Raw genomic sequence first — 21,021 nt, 5'->3', positions numbered from 1 at the left:
CAGACGACACCATTCTATATACTTCCAGCCCGTCCTTGGACACTGTGCTATCTAACCTCCAAACGAGCTTCAATGCCATACAACACTCCTTCCGTGGCCTCCAACTGCTCTTAAACGCTAGTAAAACCAAATGCATGCTTTTCAACCGTTCGCTGCCTGCACGCCTGACTAGCATCACCACCCTGGATGGTTCCGACCTTGAATATGTGGACATCTATAAGTACCTAGGTGTCTGGCTAGGCTGTAAACTCTCCTTCCAGACTCATATCAAACATCTCCATTCGAAAATCTAATCTAGAGTCGGCTTTCTATTCCGCAACAAAGCCTCCTTCACTCACGCCGCCAAACTTACCCTAGTAAAACTGACTATCCTACCGATCCTGGACTTCGGCGATGTCATCTACAAAATTGCTTCCAACACTCTACTCAGCAAACTGGATGCAGTTTATCACAGTGCCATCCGTTTTGTCACTAAAGCACCTTATACCACCCACCACTGCGACCTGTATGCTCTAGTCGGCTGGCCCTGTAGGTCTAGATTGTGATTATCAGGTCACTCTTCCTGTGCACACTGTGCATGCTGCAGATGCATCAGCCACTGTTGAGCAATTTCAGTAAGACATTAGGCTGTTTAGATGAGGTAGATACGTAGCTATTGTTAGTTGCGGTTTTGGGGGATTGTTAGTAATACTGTATGTTTTATGCTATGTGATGGTATGTCATGGCTGAGTTGTGCCGCTCTGCAGAAGTCTACTGTATGGTCTTCTCTCTGTAAAATGTCCGCTGTTATATAAGCACATACAGTGGGGAGAAGTATTTGATACACTGCCGATTTTGCAGGTTTTCATACTTACAAAGCATCTAGAGGTCTGTAATTTTTTATCATAGGTACACTTCAACTGTGAGAGACGGAATCTAAAACAAAAATCCAGAAAATCACATTGCATGATTTTTAAGTAATTAATTTGCACTTTATTGCATGACATAAGTATTTGATACATCAGAAAAGCAGAACTTAATATTTGGTACAGATACCTTTGTTTGCAATTAGAGATCATACGTTTCCTGTAATTCTTGACCAGGTTTGCACACACTGCAGCAGGGATTTTAGCCCACTCCTCCATACAGACCTTCTCCAGATCCTTCAGGTTTCGGGGCTGTCGCTGGGCAATACGGACCTTCAGCTCCCTCCAAAGAAGGAGTTTAATCCATGACGGCGTAGTGTGTTACTAATGGTTTTCTTTGAGACTGTGGTCCCAGCTCTCTTCAGGTCATTGACTAGGTAGTTCCGTGTAGTTCTGGGCTGATCCCTGTTTTTTTTGTTGATCCCTCTTTTTTGACCTTCCTCATGATCATTGATGCCCCACGAGGTGAGATCTTGCATGGAGGGTGACTGACCGTCATCTTGACCTTCTTCCATTTTCTAGTAATTGCGCCAACAGTTGTTGCCTTCTCACCAAGCTGCTTGCCTATTGTCCTGTAGCCCATCCCAGCCTTGTGCAGGTCTATAATTTAACCCTGATGTCCTTATACAGCTCTCTGGTCTTGGCCATTGTGGAGAGGTTGGAGACTGTTTGATTGAGTGTGTGGACAGGTTTCTTTTTTATAGGTAACGAATTCAAACAGGTGCAGTTAATACAGGTAATGAGTGGAGAAGAGGGTTTCTTAAAGAAAAACTAACAGGTCTGTGAGAGCTGGAATTCTTACTGGTTGGTAGGTGATCAATTACTTATATCATGCAATAAAATGCAAATTAATTACTTAAAAATCATACAATGTGATTTTCTGGATGTTACGATCAACTAGGTGTGGTGGGTGGAATCTGGCGCAGAGAGCAGGGTTCAGTCGTTTTTCAAATTTATTCCCCAGCGCAACAAAACAGTCACGCCAACACACAGGGCGTATATAAGTTGCCAGTCCAAACAACAGGACAAAATAGTCCGGAGAATAAATACACGAATAAATCACACCATCAAACACAGAGTAACAAAAACAAGCCCGCACAAATACCCAGCGGGCCTAGTGCCCTTAAATACCCTACAAACAAACCCTAATACAAAACAGGTGTACCCAATTACCCAATAACCCAAAACAAACGGAAAGGGAATCGATGGCAGCTAATAGGCCGGCGACGACGACCGCCGAGCACCGCCCGAACAGGAAGAGGCACCATCTTCGGCGAGGTTCGTGACACTGGATTTTTGTTTTAGATTCCATCTCTCACAGTTGAAGTGTACCTATGATAAAAATTACAGACCTCTACGTGCATTGTAAGTAGGAAAACCTGCAAAATCGGCAGTGTATCAAATACTTGTTCTCCCCACTGTATGCCTTTTCTATTCCAATTTCAGTCGGGAAATGTGCCATGTCATGCTCCAATAGCAGGGTTTCAGTTCATATTGGGCGTCAGGACCCGTCTGCATGCAGTCTGCTCAAGAATCCATCTGTCTGCCTACTCTTCATGACCTATGGAGAAGCAGCGAACATGCATATCAGAGTTTCTCTCCTCTCAGTAGTTTGAGTTCACGTTAAGGCAACAGTGTTGGGTTGACATTACACTTTTCCAGAGGCGGTCCATATGATGACTTTAGGGGTTCTTTCCGTCTGAATACACTAAATGTTCCTTCCCTTTACTTTTGTGTGATCGCTTAGGTTTGCTTTACGGACTCTCACTTGTGGAACATTGTCATCGTCACCAGAACTAACACCGCTTTGTCCTCTCTTTCATGTTATGCGGCCTGCATGCTGAACACGGGCAGCACCTGGCGAACCTCTGTTCAATATTTATCATTGATGCTGGCAAACGAGATATTGGTTTTCATCACGGCTCCGTCTCCTCTGCCAACGCTGCGGGCATACCCCTGAGATATACGCAGCCATTCATTTTGATTTGGCGCTGCTTCAGCGGCTTCCCTATCTGGCCCTGCATCCACACTGAAGATCATAGGGCGTGGTCTTCTACTTCCTGCGAACTCTATATTAGATTAAAAGCCAAGGAGATTTTGGATGCTAAAAGAAATGAGTTCATCTGCGAGTTCCCATGCATTAAATAGTTCACTATGTCGCCGTTCAGCTCACAGTCAATAGCTTTGCTTCAGTTGTCTTCGTAATAAAGTTCAGTGCATATCAGTACAGGTGGTTGGCTGGGTGCTTATTACTTAGGTTGCTTATAGTATATACTTCGTGCAGACCACATGATTAGGCTTCCCATATAGTTCTGTGATAGTACCTGGTGGTGCTTCTTTAGGGTACACTGCTACTTAGCAGATAGGCAGTTGTGCCAACATTAAGCTCATCTTGACTCAAGCAAGGGTACCCAGCTGTACATAAGACAGATAGGAGTTATACGTCGCTCAGTATGCACAAATGGTTAACATTATTTTAGTTATTTATTTTTAAAATACTTGTTACCCCTTTATCTCCACAATTTCATGATATCCAATGGGTATTTACAGTCTTGTCCGATCGCTGCAACTCCCGTACAGACTCGGGAGAGGCGAAGGTTGAGAGAGCCATGCATCCTCCGAAACACAGCCCTGCCAAGCCGCACATCTTGACACACTGCTCGCTTAACCCGGAAGCCAGCCGCACCATTGTGTTGGAGGAAACACAGTACAACTGGCGACCGAAGTCAGCGTGCATGTGCCCGGCCCGCCACAGGAGTTGCTAGAGCCGTTTGCTGCTACTACTACCTAACTACAGTACCACTCAAATGTTTGGACACATCTACTCATTCAAGGGTTTTTATTTATTTTTACTGTAATTGTTGTCCAAAGTTTTGACTGGTACTGTAATTTCAGGCTTTTTAGTACTTTTGTGTTTCAGTTCTTTTTATTAGAAGATGTATTATTTCAATAATTATCCCTTCTAATATTGTTTTCAAAAAAATCTATTTCTAAATAATATGAATAGAAAGTATAATACTAATTATTTTACAACATTCCTTATCTTGAATAGTAAGGTATATTTGTAGATTATTTCTTTATCAATTCAAGTATTTATTGTTTTCCTGTTGTGTTTTATTACAATCCCTACCATGGATAGTATTGGGTGTTCAGTTATTAGACACATCGATGAGAACATTGTATTATTTAGAATAGCCATGGAGTAGTCTTGGTGTCTCAGAACCGTTGGTTATTTAAGTGATAATGCTAGAGAAGCTGGAGTTTGGTGGATATATTGGCACGGGTGTTGTTAGGCCAGAGACAATGTCAAGAGCCGGCAAACCATGCCAATGTATCCTGCAAACACCGGTGTCGAGGGCATTATCACTTTATACGATGGGTTAACAACATATTCAAATAATGATTGACATATTTTCATTAAATTAATTAATGAATTAATTCATACTATTTCATCCTTCCACAATATATAGTCCCGACACAAATCTAGGGTTGCTACCCAAGCCAGCTGCATTTTCTTTCTATCGGTTCGGTTGCCAGAGACACGACCCAGTCGTTCAGTCTTTTGTTCTGTATTTGTTCTGTACCCAGTTGTTTGTTGTAATTGTTCCATTGCCATACTGGCTGGCCACATTCTTATCCCTTGCTTGCTTGCTAGCCAACTATGGCTAACTTATAGTCACGTCAAATAGTGCAGCCAGAATAACAACAAAGTAGCTGAGTTTCAAGTTCCTTGGTGTCCACATCACCAACGATCTACCAAACACACCAAGACAGTCATGAAGAGGGCACGCCAAAACCTTTTCCCCCTCAGAAGACTGAAAAGATTTGGCTTGGGTCCCCAGATCCTCACAGCTGCACCATCGAGAGCATCCTGACCGGTTGCGTCACCGCCTGGTATGGCAACTGCTCGGCATCTGACCGCAAGGCACTACAGAGGGTAGTGCGAATGGCCCAGTACATTACTGGGGCCAAGCTTCCTGCAATCCAGGACCTATATAATAGGCGGTGTTAGAGGAAAGCCCAAAAAACTGTCAGAGACTCCAGGCACCCAAGTCAAAGACTGTTTTCTCTGCTACCGCACAGCAAGCAATACTGGAGCGCCAAGTCTAGGACCAAAAGATTCCTTAACAGCTTCTACCCCCAAGCCATTAGACTGCTGAAGAATTAATCAAATGGCCACAGGACTATTACATTTGTATTGTACACTGCTGCTACTCGCTGTTTATTATCTATGCATAGTCACTTCACCCCTAAATACATGTACAAATGACCTCTAACCTGTACCTCTACACACTCGGTACTTGTACCCTCTGTATATAGCGTCGTTATTGTGTTACTTTTTATTGTTTTTTTACTTTCGTTTTTTTGGCAAATGTTTTCTTAACTCTTCTTGAACTGCACTGTTGGTTAAGGGCTTGTAAGTAAGCATTTCACAGTAAGGTCTACACTGTTGGTTAAGGGCTTGTAAGTAAGCATTTCATGGTAAGGTCTACACTGTTGGTTAAGGGCTTGTAAGTAAGCATTTCACGGTAAGGTCTACACTTGTATTCGGTGCATGTGACAAATACAGTTTGATTTGATTTGCATTTGTTTAAGCTGTTTTCTAGTGACATTTATTTGGATAGATCCATAACAATGAGCTCATGAGGCACGATTTCACCTGGCATAGAAAATGTGCTCTCTCTTTAGGACACTGTTATTCAGTGGAGCCAATAACAAAGCTAACACAATCACTTCAAACTGAAGCTGGAAAGACTACAAACTAGCTGCACTTCATTTCGTTGGACCTTTTTTCAATTTACATTTCTTTGAATGTATCCATAAAAAGGATGCCAGCTGACTCATGATTTTGACTGGCTGAGAAATGCTGCCTGCTTGTCTCTCGTTCCGACTCCTGACACATTCATTACTATGGGACAGCCGGAGATCGACTTTGAATATTAAAACCATGTTGCAAATATCAGAGAGACAGGCAGCGAGGTTTATACAAATCTCCGCTGTTAAAAACGAAATGGTTGTCACGATCGTCGTAAGAAGCGGACCAAAGCGCAGCGTGGTGTGAATGCATAATGTTAATAGATGACGAAAAAACACAAAGTAAACTGAACAAAACAATAAAATGAACAACGACCGTGAAGCTATATACCAAATGTGCTGACACAAGCATCTAACATAGACAATCACCCACAATCCCCAATGACAAAACAGGCTACATAAATATGGTTCCCAATCAGAGAACCATATCAGGCCAAACACAGAGACAAACTAGACATACAACATAGAATGCCCACTCAGATCACACCCTGACCAAACAAAACATAGAAACATACAAAGCAAACTATGGTCAGGGCATGACAACGTTAGTCTAAAATAAATGTGAGTTAATGTCTCGATGCTTTTTATAGTGGAGAGTTTATAAATTGTCTGGCAGGGCTGATGAAAAAGTGTATTGCGCAATCAGATGGAACAGAGTAAATAGGCATTTTAACGTTTTAGATTTAGCCGGTGGTAACTTGTAGAATAGACACCGGCTGGAATGTGGTTTTAACAAATCAGCATTCAGGATTAGCACCACCCATTGTATAACAATGAACTACGAGAGCTACACGTTGATTGAATTTGGGTAGTTTTGTATTCAGTCATATCCCCAGAAATCTGACCAGAGTTGAATGCCTTGGTCCACACTCAGTTTGCGTTGATGTTGCTATTTACCCACGCATGAGATTTGATTATGGCTTTGAGAATAGGTGTTGTGTTTATTTTGTAGACTAAGCATCTTCCACTATGCTATCTCCTTGCCCCCTCTCTCCTGCTTCTGGCCTCCCACTGTAGAAGTAGTGAATTACTATCCACTAATGAAACCTTCATAACAGCTCAGTAGCCCTGTATCAACACAGCAGCTTACTGAGAAAAGGAGGTTAAAGAGGGTTTAACACAATGGGACTGTGAAGCTGGCTATTGGCTGTTATGGATAATAAATTATAACTTCACCCATCCAGTACCTTGCTCCACAGTGAGACGGTGAGCGGTAGTAGAATGATTGTGGGGTATTGAACAGTATAGTGAAGAGTGGGCGGCTTGACTGATAAGATGCCAGTGAGATTTTAGATTCTGTATTAGCATTAGCATAAAGTGGATAGTGGCCATAGCATGGAGGCCTGTAGCCCTGCAGCCATGGTAAGACAGGTTTGGTGGGTGAGTGGATGGCTCAGCAGTACTATCTAGCCTAGCGGTAGCATAGCATAACTGAGGGCTAAGGCTAAAACTCCAGGGACAGTAGAGACTGAACAACTGTGGCTAACAAGCTTCAATAATGCTCATCCTCACACTCCTCCTCACTCTCAGAGTTGAACCCTTTGATTTTTGATTATTTCTTTATTTTTCCCTCCGTGGCTCTAAGTGCCTCTGGTGTACTTATCGTTGACTGAGTCTGCGGGGGAGGGAATCCAGGGAGTGCTCTGTAGGCTAGCTCCCACTCTTAATTGAGTTATGAGGTCATCGTTCATATTGACAACCCCCGCCCTTTACTCCCACTCACTCTTAAAGTTTAAGTCCAAGCTCAAGTTTCACTGAGATAATGCTTCAAGGGGTTTTTCCCTTTCTCTTGTTCTTTACATTTTTTATATTTATCTCCCTCTCTCACACGCACACACACTCTCCGTCTTTTGCTCTTCCTGTCATTGAGAAGTACAAGCCATATACACAAACCTCCACACCAAAAAATGCATAATATTTCCCTAAACTTACCCATTAATGTTGGTTAACACATATCAAACCAATACAGACTACATATTTCCCTGCCTTCACACATTCATTTTGGTCAACACACACATACTTCCACAGAGTGTGTTTCTGACTCCATGGAGACGTTCTTAGTGTAGTCATTTTAAGAACATACATTCATCACTGTGCGTGTGTTTTATCATGTTTAAACACCTTATCCAATGTCAACCATTTTACGGGCCATGAGAGAGGCCATAACAGTGTTTGTTTTCTTTGGTGTACACTCCTAGAATTAGTGGTCACTCAAGGAACCCTGGAAATCCTCAAGGAACCCCTGCAGTCAATGGATTCATATTGGCATCTTTGGTTAGTTGTGGCATTCTTTGAGAAACCTTTAACATTTCGATGTAGCAAAAGGTTCTTAGAGGAACCCTGGACTGGAGGCTGGCTTAGTAAGGGTGTGGTTTTCAGCTAGATCTTTTTACCCGACCTGTGGGAGTAAATGTCATTCCTGTTCATATGTTCGGTTGCATTTTCATCCCACTATGATTGAATGCTATCAGTTTTGTCGTTTTGGTGGTGTATGAGTTCCTCGAGTCCCTTTATTACTATATATACAGTGCCTTGCGAAGGTATTCGGCCCCCTTGAACTTTGCGACCTTTTGCCACATTTCAGGCTTCAAACATAAATATATAAAACTGTATTTTTTTGTGAAAAATCAACAACAAGTGGGACCCAATCATGAAGTGGAACGACATTTATTGGATATTTCAAACTTTTTTAACAAATCAAAAACTGAAAAATTGGGCGTGCAAAATTATTCAGCCCCTTTACTTTCAGTGCAGCAAACTCTCTCCAGAAGTTCAGTGAGGATCTCTGAATGATCCAATGTTGACCTAAATGACTAATGATGATAAATACAATCCACCTGTGTGTAATCAAGTCTCCGTATAAATGCACCTGCACTGTGATAGTCTCAGAGGTCCGTTAAAAGCGCAGAGAGCATCATGAAGAACAAGGAACACACCAGGCAGGTCCGAGATACTGTTGTGAAGAAGTTTAAAGCCGGATTTGGATACAAAAAGATTTCCCAAGCTTTAAACATCCCAAGGAGCACTGTGCAAGCGATAATATTGAAATGGAAGGAGTATCAGACCACTGCAAATCTACCAAGACCTGGCCGTCCCTCTAAACTTTCAGCTCATACAAGGAGAAGACTGATCAGAGATGCAGCCAAGAGGCCCATGATCACTCTGGATGAACTGCAGAGATCTACAGCTGAGGTGGGAGACTCTGTCCATAGGACAACAATCAGTCGTATATTGCACAAATCTGGCCTTTATGGAAGAGTGGCAAGAAGAAAGCCATTTCTTAAAGATATCCATAAAAAGTGTTGTTTAAAGTTCGCCACAAGCCACCTGGGAGACACACCAAACATGTGGAAGAAGGTGCTCTGGTCAGATGAAACCAACATTGAACTTTTTGGCAACAATGCAAAACGTTATGTTTGGCGTAAAAGCAACACAGCTGAACACACCATCCCCACTGTCAAACATGGTGGTGGCAGCATCATGGTTTGGGCCTGCTTTTCTTCAGCAGGGACAGGGAAGATGGTTCAAATTGATGGGAAGATGGATGGAGCCAAATACAGGACCATTCTGGAAGAAAACCTGATGGCGTCTGCAAAAGACCTGAGACTGGGATGGAGATTTGTCTTCCAACAAGACAATGATCCAAAACATAAAGCAAAATCTACAATGGAATGGTTCAATAATAAACATATCCCGGTGTTAGAATGAGAATGGCCAAGTCAAAGTCCAGACCTGAATCCAATCGAGAATCTGTGGAAAGAACTGAAAACTGCTGTTCACAAATGCTCTCCATCCAACCTCACTGAGCTCGAGCTGTTTTGCAAGGAGGAATGGGAAAAAATGTCAGTCTCTCGATGTGCAAAACTGATAGAGACATACCCCAAGCAACTTACAGCTGTAATCGCAGCAAAAGGTGGCGCTACAAAGTATTAACTGAAGGGGGCTGAATCATTTTGCACGCCCAATTTTTCAGTTTTTGATTTGTTAAAAAAGTTTGAAATATCCAATAAATGTCGTTCCACTTCATGATTGTGTCCCACTTGTTGTTGATTCTTCACAAAAAAATACAGTTTTATATCTTTATGTTTGAAGCCTGAAATGTGGCAAAAGGTCGCAAAGTTCAAGGGGGCCGAATACTTTCGCAAGGCACTGTACATGGTGACATTCAACCATACATGTTTCAACCAGAATATAGCAAAGAGGATTTACATTTTGGGGGGGGATTTAGCTAGAAGCTCAGCTACAGCCGATGCCAGCACCAAGAGTGCAGGTGGAATACGTTGGCTAGCTAAGTAAGTTGTTTTTCCTGCAAGCCACCTAAGCTAACTTTAGTTTGTCTACTGGAACCCATGTTGTGTATTGCTGGCTAACGTACTACTGTGTTTTGCTCTACGGGACTCGTCTGAAGTTGGTATCGCTGATGTGCCAACATCTGTCTACAGCGTCCGAACCTTTTGAGCTACAAACTACTATGGAAAGCGGAGACTCTCACAAACATGATGGCGTTCTCCATTTTTCTCTACAACCCCCACGAGTGTCACGGGACTCGTCTGACGGTAACCCGTACAAACCAATGGAAGTATGGAGGTAGTTTTGTGCCAAAGGAGCATAAAGAAATGCTCAGGCGGTTAACCTATACGAGTTTGGATATGCGCCCGTCGACCTGAAGCATGCAGAAGCCTTTATTCGCCAACTGATTCATATCTTTAGTGTTTGCATGCGCTATTAATGACCCAACTAATAGTAGAAGCTTTTACCTCTGATCTTTTGATATACATCAGTGGATTGATCAGGAAACACACACATACTGACATCCTTCCTTACACCTCTACAGAAGCTACATTGGTTCTGCTTATATAAACTTCTCCCCACTGTGATGTGTGGGTTAAGGCCATGTTTAAAGGTCAATCAATCAATCTATGAAAAGTATTTATAAAGTTATTTTTTACATCAGCAGTTGTCACCCAAACCATATGCCATTACCCAGCCTATAGACCCTAAAGGGTAAGCAGAAGCAGAGGCATATTGTCCAGGAAAAACTGCTCAGGGACAAATCGCTCAAAGGTCAAAGGATAGTGCCAAAGTTAAAGGTGAAAGGTTGGACATCATTACCTTTGTTGGCGAAGAGCTGGGAGATGTCTGAGCAAGACACATTGACAATCTGGCCCACATCAGCCCGGTACCAGCACCTGACCTCATCCCACTCCGTACGACACCCTGAGAAACGCACACAGAGGCATGCATGCACACACACACGCACCCACACAGAAAGAATGGATGTTAGCACCTCACTTCATCCCACTCAATACGACACCCTGAGAGACACACACACATGCATGCATGCACGCACGCATAACACACACACACAGGAGGAAGGAGGAAAGGATATGAACACAGTTTGTCACTTCCTGTCAGCAAGCTGTAGAACGGACAGCAGATTTTTGCCGGGTTTGATGGGTCCACTGTAAACTCTAACAATCAAATCAAATCGAATGTTTTGTCACAATGCTCCAAATACAACAGGTTCACCTTACAGTGAAATGCTTACTTAGAAGCCCTTAACCAACAATGCTTTAAGAAGTGAAGAAAAAAATGTGTTAAGTAAAAAATAGACAAGAAAAAAAAACATTTAAAATAACAATAAGCAGTAAAATAACAATAGCAATAGGGAGGCTATATACAGGGGTACCAGTACAGAGTCAATATGCGGGGGCACCGGTTAGTCGAGGTAATTGAGGTAATATGCACATGCAGGCAGAGTTAAAGTGACCATGGATAGATAATAAACAGAGAGTAGCAGCAGCGTAAAAGAGGGGTCTGGGTAGCACTTTGATTAGCTGTTCAGGAGTCTTATGGCTTGGGGGTAGAAGCTGTTAATAAGAAGCCTTTTTGGACCTAGACTTGGTGCTCCGGTACCACTTGCCGTAGCAGAGAGTGGTTGGAGTTGGACAATTTTTAGGGCCTTCCTCCGACACCACCTGGTATAGAGGTCCTGGATGGCAGGAAGCTTGTCCCCAGCAATTTATTGGGCCATACACACTACGCTCTATAGTGCCTTGCGGTCTGAGGCCGAGCAGTTTCCATACCAGGTGGTGATGCAACCATGTAGATCAGAATGAAGATCACAGTGGGACTGGAGGAACAGGGAAAGTAAGGACAGTGTGTAATCATAACCAACTCCTGGCCATGAGACACAAAGTCCCTTTTAATAACAGAACACTAATATCATGTGTGCATATGGGTCTTTCTATACATAAATGGGGCCAATGTGTGACATTGGGATAAACATTTCAAAATGGTTTGAAAAAAAAAAAAAAAAAACTTTTTAAATGCAGTTCTTCATGTGTACTTAAAGAAATAAAAGTGAATATATGCAAATTAGCCCATAGCTCCACCTGTGCAACAACATAGACCTAGGATTATACATCCTTTAAGCAGGGTTCATACAGACATTGGCAAGTCAAATTCAAGGACTTTCAGGGACTTTTTCAAGCACTTAATTGTAATTTTCAAGGACCTCAACGTAATACAATTGTATAATTGATATAATTGTACATATAGGGCCTAATATACTGTAGAACCCACCTCCCCAAAAGGCATGCATGAAGTGTACCACTTCACCACTTTAAGAATAATGCATTTTTAAAGCCTTGATGTTGAAATTATTTTTACATTCTAAAATATGTGCAAATAATGTGGATATTGCCTGACTAAATACATAGATTGGATGCATGCATGGAGATATTTATGTAATCTACAGTATTTGGCCAACACAGGCACACATAATAAAGACCATGAATAGCTGTATCATTAATCTCACCATCGTTGTTTTTATTATGAGAAAGTGACCAAAAACCAGGTTCCTTTTTTAATGGAAGGATTTGTTTGGAAAGCCAAGTTGAAGCCAACATTAGATGTTATCGTCCTCATAATAACCACACGTGTTTTTACTGCAGCAGAGTAGCACAACCCCCTTCAATTGAAGTGGTGGCAAACAAATGAAAGTGGCCACATCTCTTGCAAAAACGGATAAAAAAAAAAAAAAAACATAATCACAAATAATTATAAGGGAGCTGGAGAACTTATGAATTGGTGCATTTTATTGAATATAGTTATGATTCCCCCTTATATTTTAATGTAATGACGTGAACAAATTGGCAGATTATTATCAATGACTTATCAACAGCTGTTACAAGTTGTCCAGTGTAGGAAATCCTCACTGGTATCCTAGTTTATAGAAAGACCCATATGCATGAGACAGAAGAGAGAGAGAGAGAGAGAGAGATGTGCATCAAATCAAATGTTATTAGTCGGATTCGCGGAATACAACATCTGTAGACTTTCTGAAAAACGTTGAGTTAAAAGGAAGACAAATATTTGCTAAATAAAAAAGGAAATAGTAACACAATAAAAAAACAATAATGAGGCTATTCACAAGGAGTACCAGTACTGAGTCAATGTGCAGGGGTACAAGGTACAGTACAGTAGTTGAGGTAATTAAAGTAATACAGTACGCATATGTGGGTAAGGGTAAAAGTGATTAGGCAATCAGGATATATAATAAACAGAGTAGCAACAGCGTACATGAAGTGTGAACGTGGGAGGCGTCAATATAAGATCCGAATGCGTGCCCATGGAACATTCTCCTCGGAACTTGATGAACTGACACAGGAACTGACACAACTCAAATCTGAACCACCTACAGGGTCACAGTGACTCTATAGGTTAGAGTAATGAGTACAAAATCACTTTAAGTAACTGTACTTTAAGTAACTGTACTATATATTAAGTGCAACAGGTTTTATCAGCACGTTAGGGTTTACAGTGCACCTGATCTGGTTTGAGAGAGTGGTGGAATTAGATTGGTAAATAAGCTGAGTGTACAGATATAGGATCTTCATTTGAGCCAGTTTGCTACAGCAAGAAAATAATATTTCATCACCAGGATATGTGAATAATTTTGTGAATTATTAATTAATGGATACATTTTTCGTTAGAGAAAATCAAGTCTGAAATTTAGAAGTGGAAATAACAAACCTCAGAAACCTTTTTAAACTTCAAATACACTACAAGTAAAAAATGTCCTGCGTTGCAGGGTGATCCAATTAAGATCTTACATCTGTATGTTCTTTTATTTCCCCTTTCCACAGGTTTCAATCTTTCCTTCTCTCACTCCTCTCTGGCATGCACTTTTCCCCTCAGGCTTTACTTTCAGATGTTTAGTGGTTACATTTGTTTTCCATTTCTCCATGTGTGATACACAGATACCTCTCGTTTTGGTTGTAATGCTGTTTACAATATTGTTCAGTCTGGATTACTATACTGTATTTCTACACTTAAGGCATTCCAGAAATGACATTATTTGTTGTGAACATCTGGCCAATAGGGAAGAAAGAAAGAAATTAAGAGGGGGCAAGATACTGTATGTATCTAGAAGATGTTCAATAAAAAATCCTGTTTGCAACTGGACTAGTGATTACACTCTAGATCAGCTAGATGCAGGCAAGAGTGTAATATTTAATGTGTCACTATCTGTCAATGTGTCACTGTCTGTCACCTCAAATCTTTCTCTCGACCTGTGTGCACCTGCATTGTAAACTTTCTTTAAATCATAGGCTAGGTTGTAGCAACCTCATGATGAGTACAGGGAAAATTTGAGCATCATGTAGTAGCTTAAACCTGTCGATGTTACATTAAGCTGGGTGAATATAATATGAATGACAGTATGCTGTAATAGAAATAAGGTTATGTTCATAAAAGAAAGTATCATCCTCCCTCACCTTAAACAGCACTGACCGCCATTGGTGCGTATGTAGTGTATGTGAATGTGTGTGGGTTTTGTGTGTGTGCATGAGTGAGTGTTTATATGGTGTATATATATACAGTGCATTCGGAAAGTATTCAGACCCCTTGACATTTTGTTAGGTTACAGCCTAAAAATGTTACATATTTGTAAAGGGTTATATAGTGGTGGGGTGAAGGGCGTGTTTCATAGTTTACAACCAACGTCTGTTCACTTGGGCAGGGCCACTGAGTGAGCAGAGTTTTTACTCTATGAAAACCATTCTCTCATTTAGAAGCTAAAATTAATTTAATCTTTTCACAAATAGTTCCATATTTAAACATTTAAATTGCACACCAATTCCATGTGAATCTAATAACTAGAATGTGTAGACTTTCCAAGATACAGTTTATGTCATCCTATCATCAGTAATAATGTCTCAGATGACAAGTGATCTGACATCATATTCTTTAAGTACCAACGCATATTTTCAACTGGTTGGATTACCGAAACATGGTTCTAGTCCCCAACATTTTGATGTTTTCAGACTCTCTCTATGTTAACAAAGGGCATTCCAAGAGACACTCTGTAGAGTAGAGATAGAGGAAAGGGGGAAAGACATTTATGGGGGTCATAAACCTCACCAACAGGGCAACGTCATGACACTTGTCAACTGTGGGACCTTATATAGACAGATGTGTGCCTTTATAAATCATGTCCAATCAATTGAATTTATCACAGGTGGACTCAATCAAGTTGTAGAAACATCTCAAGGATGATCATTGGAAGCAGGATGCACCTGGGCTCTATTTCGAGTCTTATAGCAAAGGGTCTCAATATAGTTATGTAAATAAGGTATTTATGTTATTTCTGTTTTATAAATTTGCAAAAATCAAATCTGTTTTCAAAAAACTTTTTTCGCTTGTCATTATGGGGTGTCGTGTGTAGTTTAAGGAAACATTTGTATTTAATCCAAAATGACTTTAGAGCTGGTATGTAAAATATGTTTTAAATGGTTGATTACAGTTGTTTACAGTTTACGTACACCTTAGCCAAATACATTTCAACTCAGTTTATCACAATTCCTGACATTTAGTCCTAGTAAAGAATCCTTGTCTTAGGTCAGTTAGGATCACCACTTTATTTAAGAATGTAAAATGTCAGAATAATAGCAGAGGGAATTATTTATTTCAGCTTTTATTTATTTCATCACATTCCCAATGGGTCAGAAGTTTACATACACTCAATTAATACTTGGTAGCATTGCCTTTGAATTGTTTAACTTGGGTCAAATGTTTCAGGTAGCCTTCCACAAGCTTCCCACAATAAGTTGGGTGAATTTTGGCCCATTCCTCCTGACGGAGCTGGTGAAACTGAGTCAGGTTTGTAGGCCTCCTTGCTCGCACACGCTTTTTCAGTTCTGCCCACAAATGTTCTATAGGATTGATGCACCTGTACTGACCTCGCCTTCTGGATGATAGTGGTGTGAACAGGCAGAGGCTCGGGTGGTTGTTGTCCTTGATGATCTTTTTGGCCTTCCTGTGACATTGGGTGGTGCAGGTGTCCTGGAGGGCAGGTAGTTTGCCACCGGTGATGCCTTGTGCAGACCTCACTACACTCTGGAGAGCCTTACGGTTATGGGCGGAGGAGCAGTTGCCGTACCAGGCGGTGATACAGTCCGCCAGGATGCTCTTGATTGTGCATCTGTAAAAGTTTTTGTGTTTTTGGTGACAAGCCGAATTTCTTCAGCCTCCTGAGGTTGAAGAGGCGCTGCTGCGCCTTCTTCACCACACTGTCTGTGTGGGTGGACCATTTCAGTCTGTCCGTGATGTGTATGCCGAGGAACTTAAAACTTTCTACCCTCTCCACTACTGTCCCGTCAATGTGGATAGGGGGGTGCTCCCTCTGCTGTTTCCTGAAGTCTACTATAATCTCTCTTGTTTTGTTGACGTTGAGTGTGAGGTTATTTTAATTCCACCACACTCCGAGGGCCCTAACCTCCTCCCTGTAGGCCGTCTCCTCGTTGTTGGTCATCAAGCCTACCACTGTAGTGTCGTCTGCAAACTTGATGATTGAGTTGGAGGAGTGCATGGCCACACAGTCGTGGGTGAACAGAGAGTACAGGAGAGAGCTGAGAACGCACCCTTGTGGGTCCCCAGTGTTGAGGATCAGCGGGGTGGAGATGTTGTTACCCGTCAGGAAGTCCAGGACTTAGTTGCACAGGGCGGGGTCGAGACCCAGGGTCGAGACACAAGCTTAATGACGAGTTTGGAGGGTACTATGATGTTAAATGCTGAGCTGTAGTCGATGAACAGCATTCTCACATAAGTCTTGTCCAGATAGGTTAGGGCAGTGTGCAGTGTGATTGGGTCGTCTGTGGACCTGTTGGGGCGGTAAGCAAATTGGAGTGGGTCTAGGGTGTCGGGTAGGGTGGAGGTGATATGGTCCTTGACTTGTGGGCCATATCAGTGGCACTGTAGTGTCTTCAAAGCGAGCAAAGAAGTTGTTTAGTCTGTCTGGGAGCAAGACATCCTGGTCCGCAATGGAGCTGGTTTTCCTTCTATAGTCCGTGATTGACTGTAGACTCTGCCACATACCTCTCGTGTCTGAGCCGTTGAATTGCGACTCTACTTTGTCTCTATACTGACGCTTAGCGTGTTTGATTGCCTTGTGGAGGGAATAGCTACACTGTTTGTATTTGGTCATGTTTCCGGTCACCTTGCCCTTATTAAACGCAGTGGTTCGCGCTTTCAGTTTTGTGCGAATGCTGCCATCAATCCACGGTTTCTGGTTTGGGAATGTTTTAATAGTTGCTGTGGGTACGACATCGCCGATGCACTTGCTAATAAACCCGCTCACCGAATCAGCATATTCGTCAATGTTGTTGTTTGGGAACATATCCCAGTCTACGTGATCGAAGCAATCTTGAATCGTGGAATCAGATTGGTTGGACCAGCGTTGAACAGACCTGAGTGTGGGAGCTTCCTGTTTTAGTCTCTGTCTATATGCAGGGAGCAACAAAATGGAGTCGTGGTCAGCTTTACCGAATGGAGGGCGTGGACGGGCCTTATATGCATCGCGGAAGTTAGAATTACAATAATCTAGGGTTTTACCAGCCCTGGTTGCACAATCGATATGCTGATAGAATTTTTTTCTCCAGATTAGCCTTGTTAAAACCCCCAGCTACAATAAATGCAGCCTCAGGATATGTGGTTTCCAGTTTACATAGAGTCAAATGGGGGGGGGGGGGGGGGGGGGGGGGGGTAATATGCGGCTGTTCAATGTAACATCGATAGGTTTAGGCTACTATGATATTTGAATTTTCCCTATAGCCATCATGAGGTTGCTACGAACTAGCCTATGAATGAAAGTTTACAACGTAGGTGCACATAGCTCGAGAGAAAGATTTGAGGTGAAAGATAAGTGACACATGTACAGATGTTTTGCTTGAATGCTACACATTCAATACCGCCTTGCACACTCTTGCCTGCATCTAGCTGATCTAGTGTGCAATCATTATTTCAACAGTTGCAAACGAGAGTTTCTATTGTACAAATTCAGGTTTGTTTATCCCCGTTTCGTTACGTTTTTTTCCGTTTAAGAAACGTTTTTCAACATAATCAGCAGAATTAATACACCCCTGATCACACACAAACAGTTCACTTTCATAGCCACATACAAACAGCTCATTGTATTCCTTCTCGCATCTACAAGCTCTCCTCCACTCACCTTTTCCCTTCACTTGTAGACTTCAATGCACAACACAGTTGTGACCAGATAGAAAAAACTTTCCAAGCAAAACCTTCATATCATAACCACTAACCTCAAAACACAGCCTACATTTTTGTCACCATATTAGCTAAAGTAACGTCATAGTCAACATAGTTAATAGAACTAATGCGTTAGTAAACCCGCTACAATCATGCAGTACAGTGTACAGTCAGTAAGCAATTTAGCAGTTAATTAGTAAAACCCAAAACATACCTTGACTTGGAAGAGTTCCAGTGTTGGATAGTCATAACCAGCTAGCTAACATAGCATCCCTCGGTTTGCGCCGGCTGTTTGTATAAACTAGACTAGCTACCTGCATTCGCTAGCAAAGTAAGTGAAAGTGGAAAAAATGACAACAAACCGCTCTCTTTCTGTGTTTCTCTCTCTCTCTCTCTCTTGCATCTCCTTCATGTTTGAATAAATTAATTTGTCAAAACTGTTCAACTATAATCTTGCTCTCGCTTTGAGTCAACTACTCACCACATTTTATGCACTGCAGTGCTAGCTAGCTGTAGGTTATGCATTCAGTATTAGACCCCATTCTATGATCCTTTGATTGGGTGGACAACATGTCAGTTCATGATGCAAGTGCTCTGATAGGTTGGAGAACATCCTCCGGAAGTTGTCATAATTACTGTGTACTGTAAGTCTATGGAAGGGGGTGAGAACCATGAGCGTCCTAGGTTTTGTATTGAAGTCAAAAACACCCAGAGGAGGACAAAGTTAGCTGACCTCCGACAGAATGCTGTCAAGGCTACTGTAGACCTTCATTGCAAAACAGGGTGTATAAACTCAACATGTAAAGTGTTGGTCCCATGTTTCATGAGCTGAAATAAAAGATCCCAGAAATGTTCCATACGCACAAAGCTTATTTCTCTAAAACGTTATGGACAAATTTGTTTACATCCCTGTTAGTGAGCATTTATCCTTTGCCAAGACAATCCATCCATCTGACAGGTGTGGCATATCAAGAAGCAAGATCATTACACATTAGCACCTTGTGCTGGGTACAATAAAAGGCCACTCTAAAATGTTCATATTTTGTCACACAACACAATGCAACAGATGTTGAGGGAGCGTGCAATTGGCATTCTGACTGCAGGAATGTCCACCAGAAATGTTGCCAGATGATTTAATGTGATTTTCTCTACCATAAGCTGCCTCTAACGTAATTTTAGAGAACTTGGCAGTACGCTCAACCAGCCTCACAACCGCAGACCACACCAGCCCAGGACCTCCACATCCAGCTTCCTCAATTGTGGGATGGTCAGAGACCAGCCACCCGGACAGGTGATGAAACTCATTCTGATTGGCTGGGTCTGGCTCCCCAGTGGGTGGGTCTATGCCCTCCCAGGCCCACCCATGGCTGCGCCCATGCCCAGTCATGTGAAATCCCTTGATTAGGGCTAATTTATTTTAATTGACTGATTTCCTTATATGAACTGTAACTCAGTAAAATTGTTTCAATTGTTGCATGTTGTGTTTATATTATTGATCAGTATATTTGTATCTAAATAATGGTTGAGCACTCCTTCACACACACTGTAGAAGGCTTACACTAAGGTTTCCCAAATTGAGTCCTCTGAACCCCAAGGGGTGCACATTTTGGTTTTTGACCTAGCACTACAAAGCTGATCTTTTTGTGTGTGTGTGTGTGAGGGCAAAAAAACAACTCAGTCCTTGGGGTTCCGTAGGACGAGTTTGGCTTAGACTGAAATAAATATACAGTGCCTTGCGAAAGTATTCGGCCCCCTTGAACTTTGCGACCTTTTGCAACATTTCAGGCTTCAAACATAAAGATATAAAACTTTATTTTTTTGTGAAAAATCAACAACAAGTGGGACACAATCATGAAGTGGAATGACATTTATTGGATATTTCAAACTTTTTTAACAAATCAAAAACGGAAAAATTGGGCGTGCAAAATTATTAAGCCCCCTTAAGTTAATACTTTGTAGCACCACCTTTTGCTGCGATTACAGCTGTAAGTCGCTTGGGGTATGTCTCTATCAGTTTTGCACATCGAGAGACTGACATTTTTTCCCATTCCTCCTTGCAAAACAGCTCGAGCTCAGTGAGGTTGGATGGAGAGCATTTGTGAACAGCAGTTTTCAGTTCTTTCCACAGATTCTCGATTGGATTCAGGTCTGGACTTTGACTTGGCCATTCTAACACCTGGATATGTTAATTTTTGAACCATTCCATTGTAGATTTTGCTTTACGTTTTGGATCATTGTCTTGTTGGAAGACAAATCTCCGTCCCAGTCTCAGGTCTTTTGCAGACTCCATCAGGTTCTCTTCCAGAATGGTCCTGTATTTGGCTCCATCCATCTTCCCATCAATTTGAACCATCTTCCCTGTCCCTGCTGAAGAAAAGCAGGCCCAAACCATGATGCTGCCACCACCATGTTTGACAGTGGGGATGGTGTGTTCAGCTGTGTTGCTTTTACGCCAAACATAACGTTTTGCATTGTTGCCAAAAAGTTCAATGTTGGTTTCATCTGACCAGAGCACCTTCTTCCACATGTTTGGTGTGTCTCCCAGGTGGCTTGTGGCAAACTTTAAACAACACTTTTTATGGATATCTTTAAGAAATGGCTTTCTTCTTGCCACTCTTCCATAAAGGCCAGATTTGTGCAATATACGACTGATTGTTGTCCTATGGACAGAGTCTCCCACCTCAGCTGTAGATCTCTGCAGTTCATCCAGAGTGATCATGGGCCTCTTGGCTGCATCTCGGATCAGTCT

At 41.9% G+C, this 21,021-nt stretch overlaps 1 protein-coding gene across 1 annotated transcript in view; it reads right to left on the bottom strand.

Annotated features, from left to right (window-relative positions):
• The window catches only part of LOC110520956 (pituitary adenylate cyclase-activating polypeptide type I receptor-like), a 50,513-nt gene that overhangs the window by 18,295 nt on the left and 11,197 nt on the right, over window positions 1-21,021 (bottom strand). The window contains exon 4 of the mRNA XM_036968941.1: window positions 10,833-10,937. Within this exon, the coding sequence (XP_036824836.1) occupies window positions 10,833-10,937 (105 nt within the window). The remainder of the gene's footprint in view (window positions 1-10,832; window positions 10,938-21,021) is intronic.

This window comes from Oncorhynchus mykiss, chromosome 30, assembly GCF_013265735.2.
Source record: "Oncorhynchus mykiss isolate Arlee chromosome 30, USDA_OmykA_1.1, whole genome shotgun sequence".
NCBI classification, from domain to species: Eukaryota; Metazoa; Chordata; class Actinopteri; order Salmoniformes; family Salmonidae; genus Oncorhynchus; species Oncorhynchus mykiss.
Note: the sequence above shows the minus strand (reverse complement) of the source record. Positions and strands in the feature narration are given on the sequence as shown.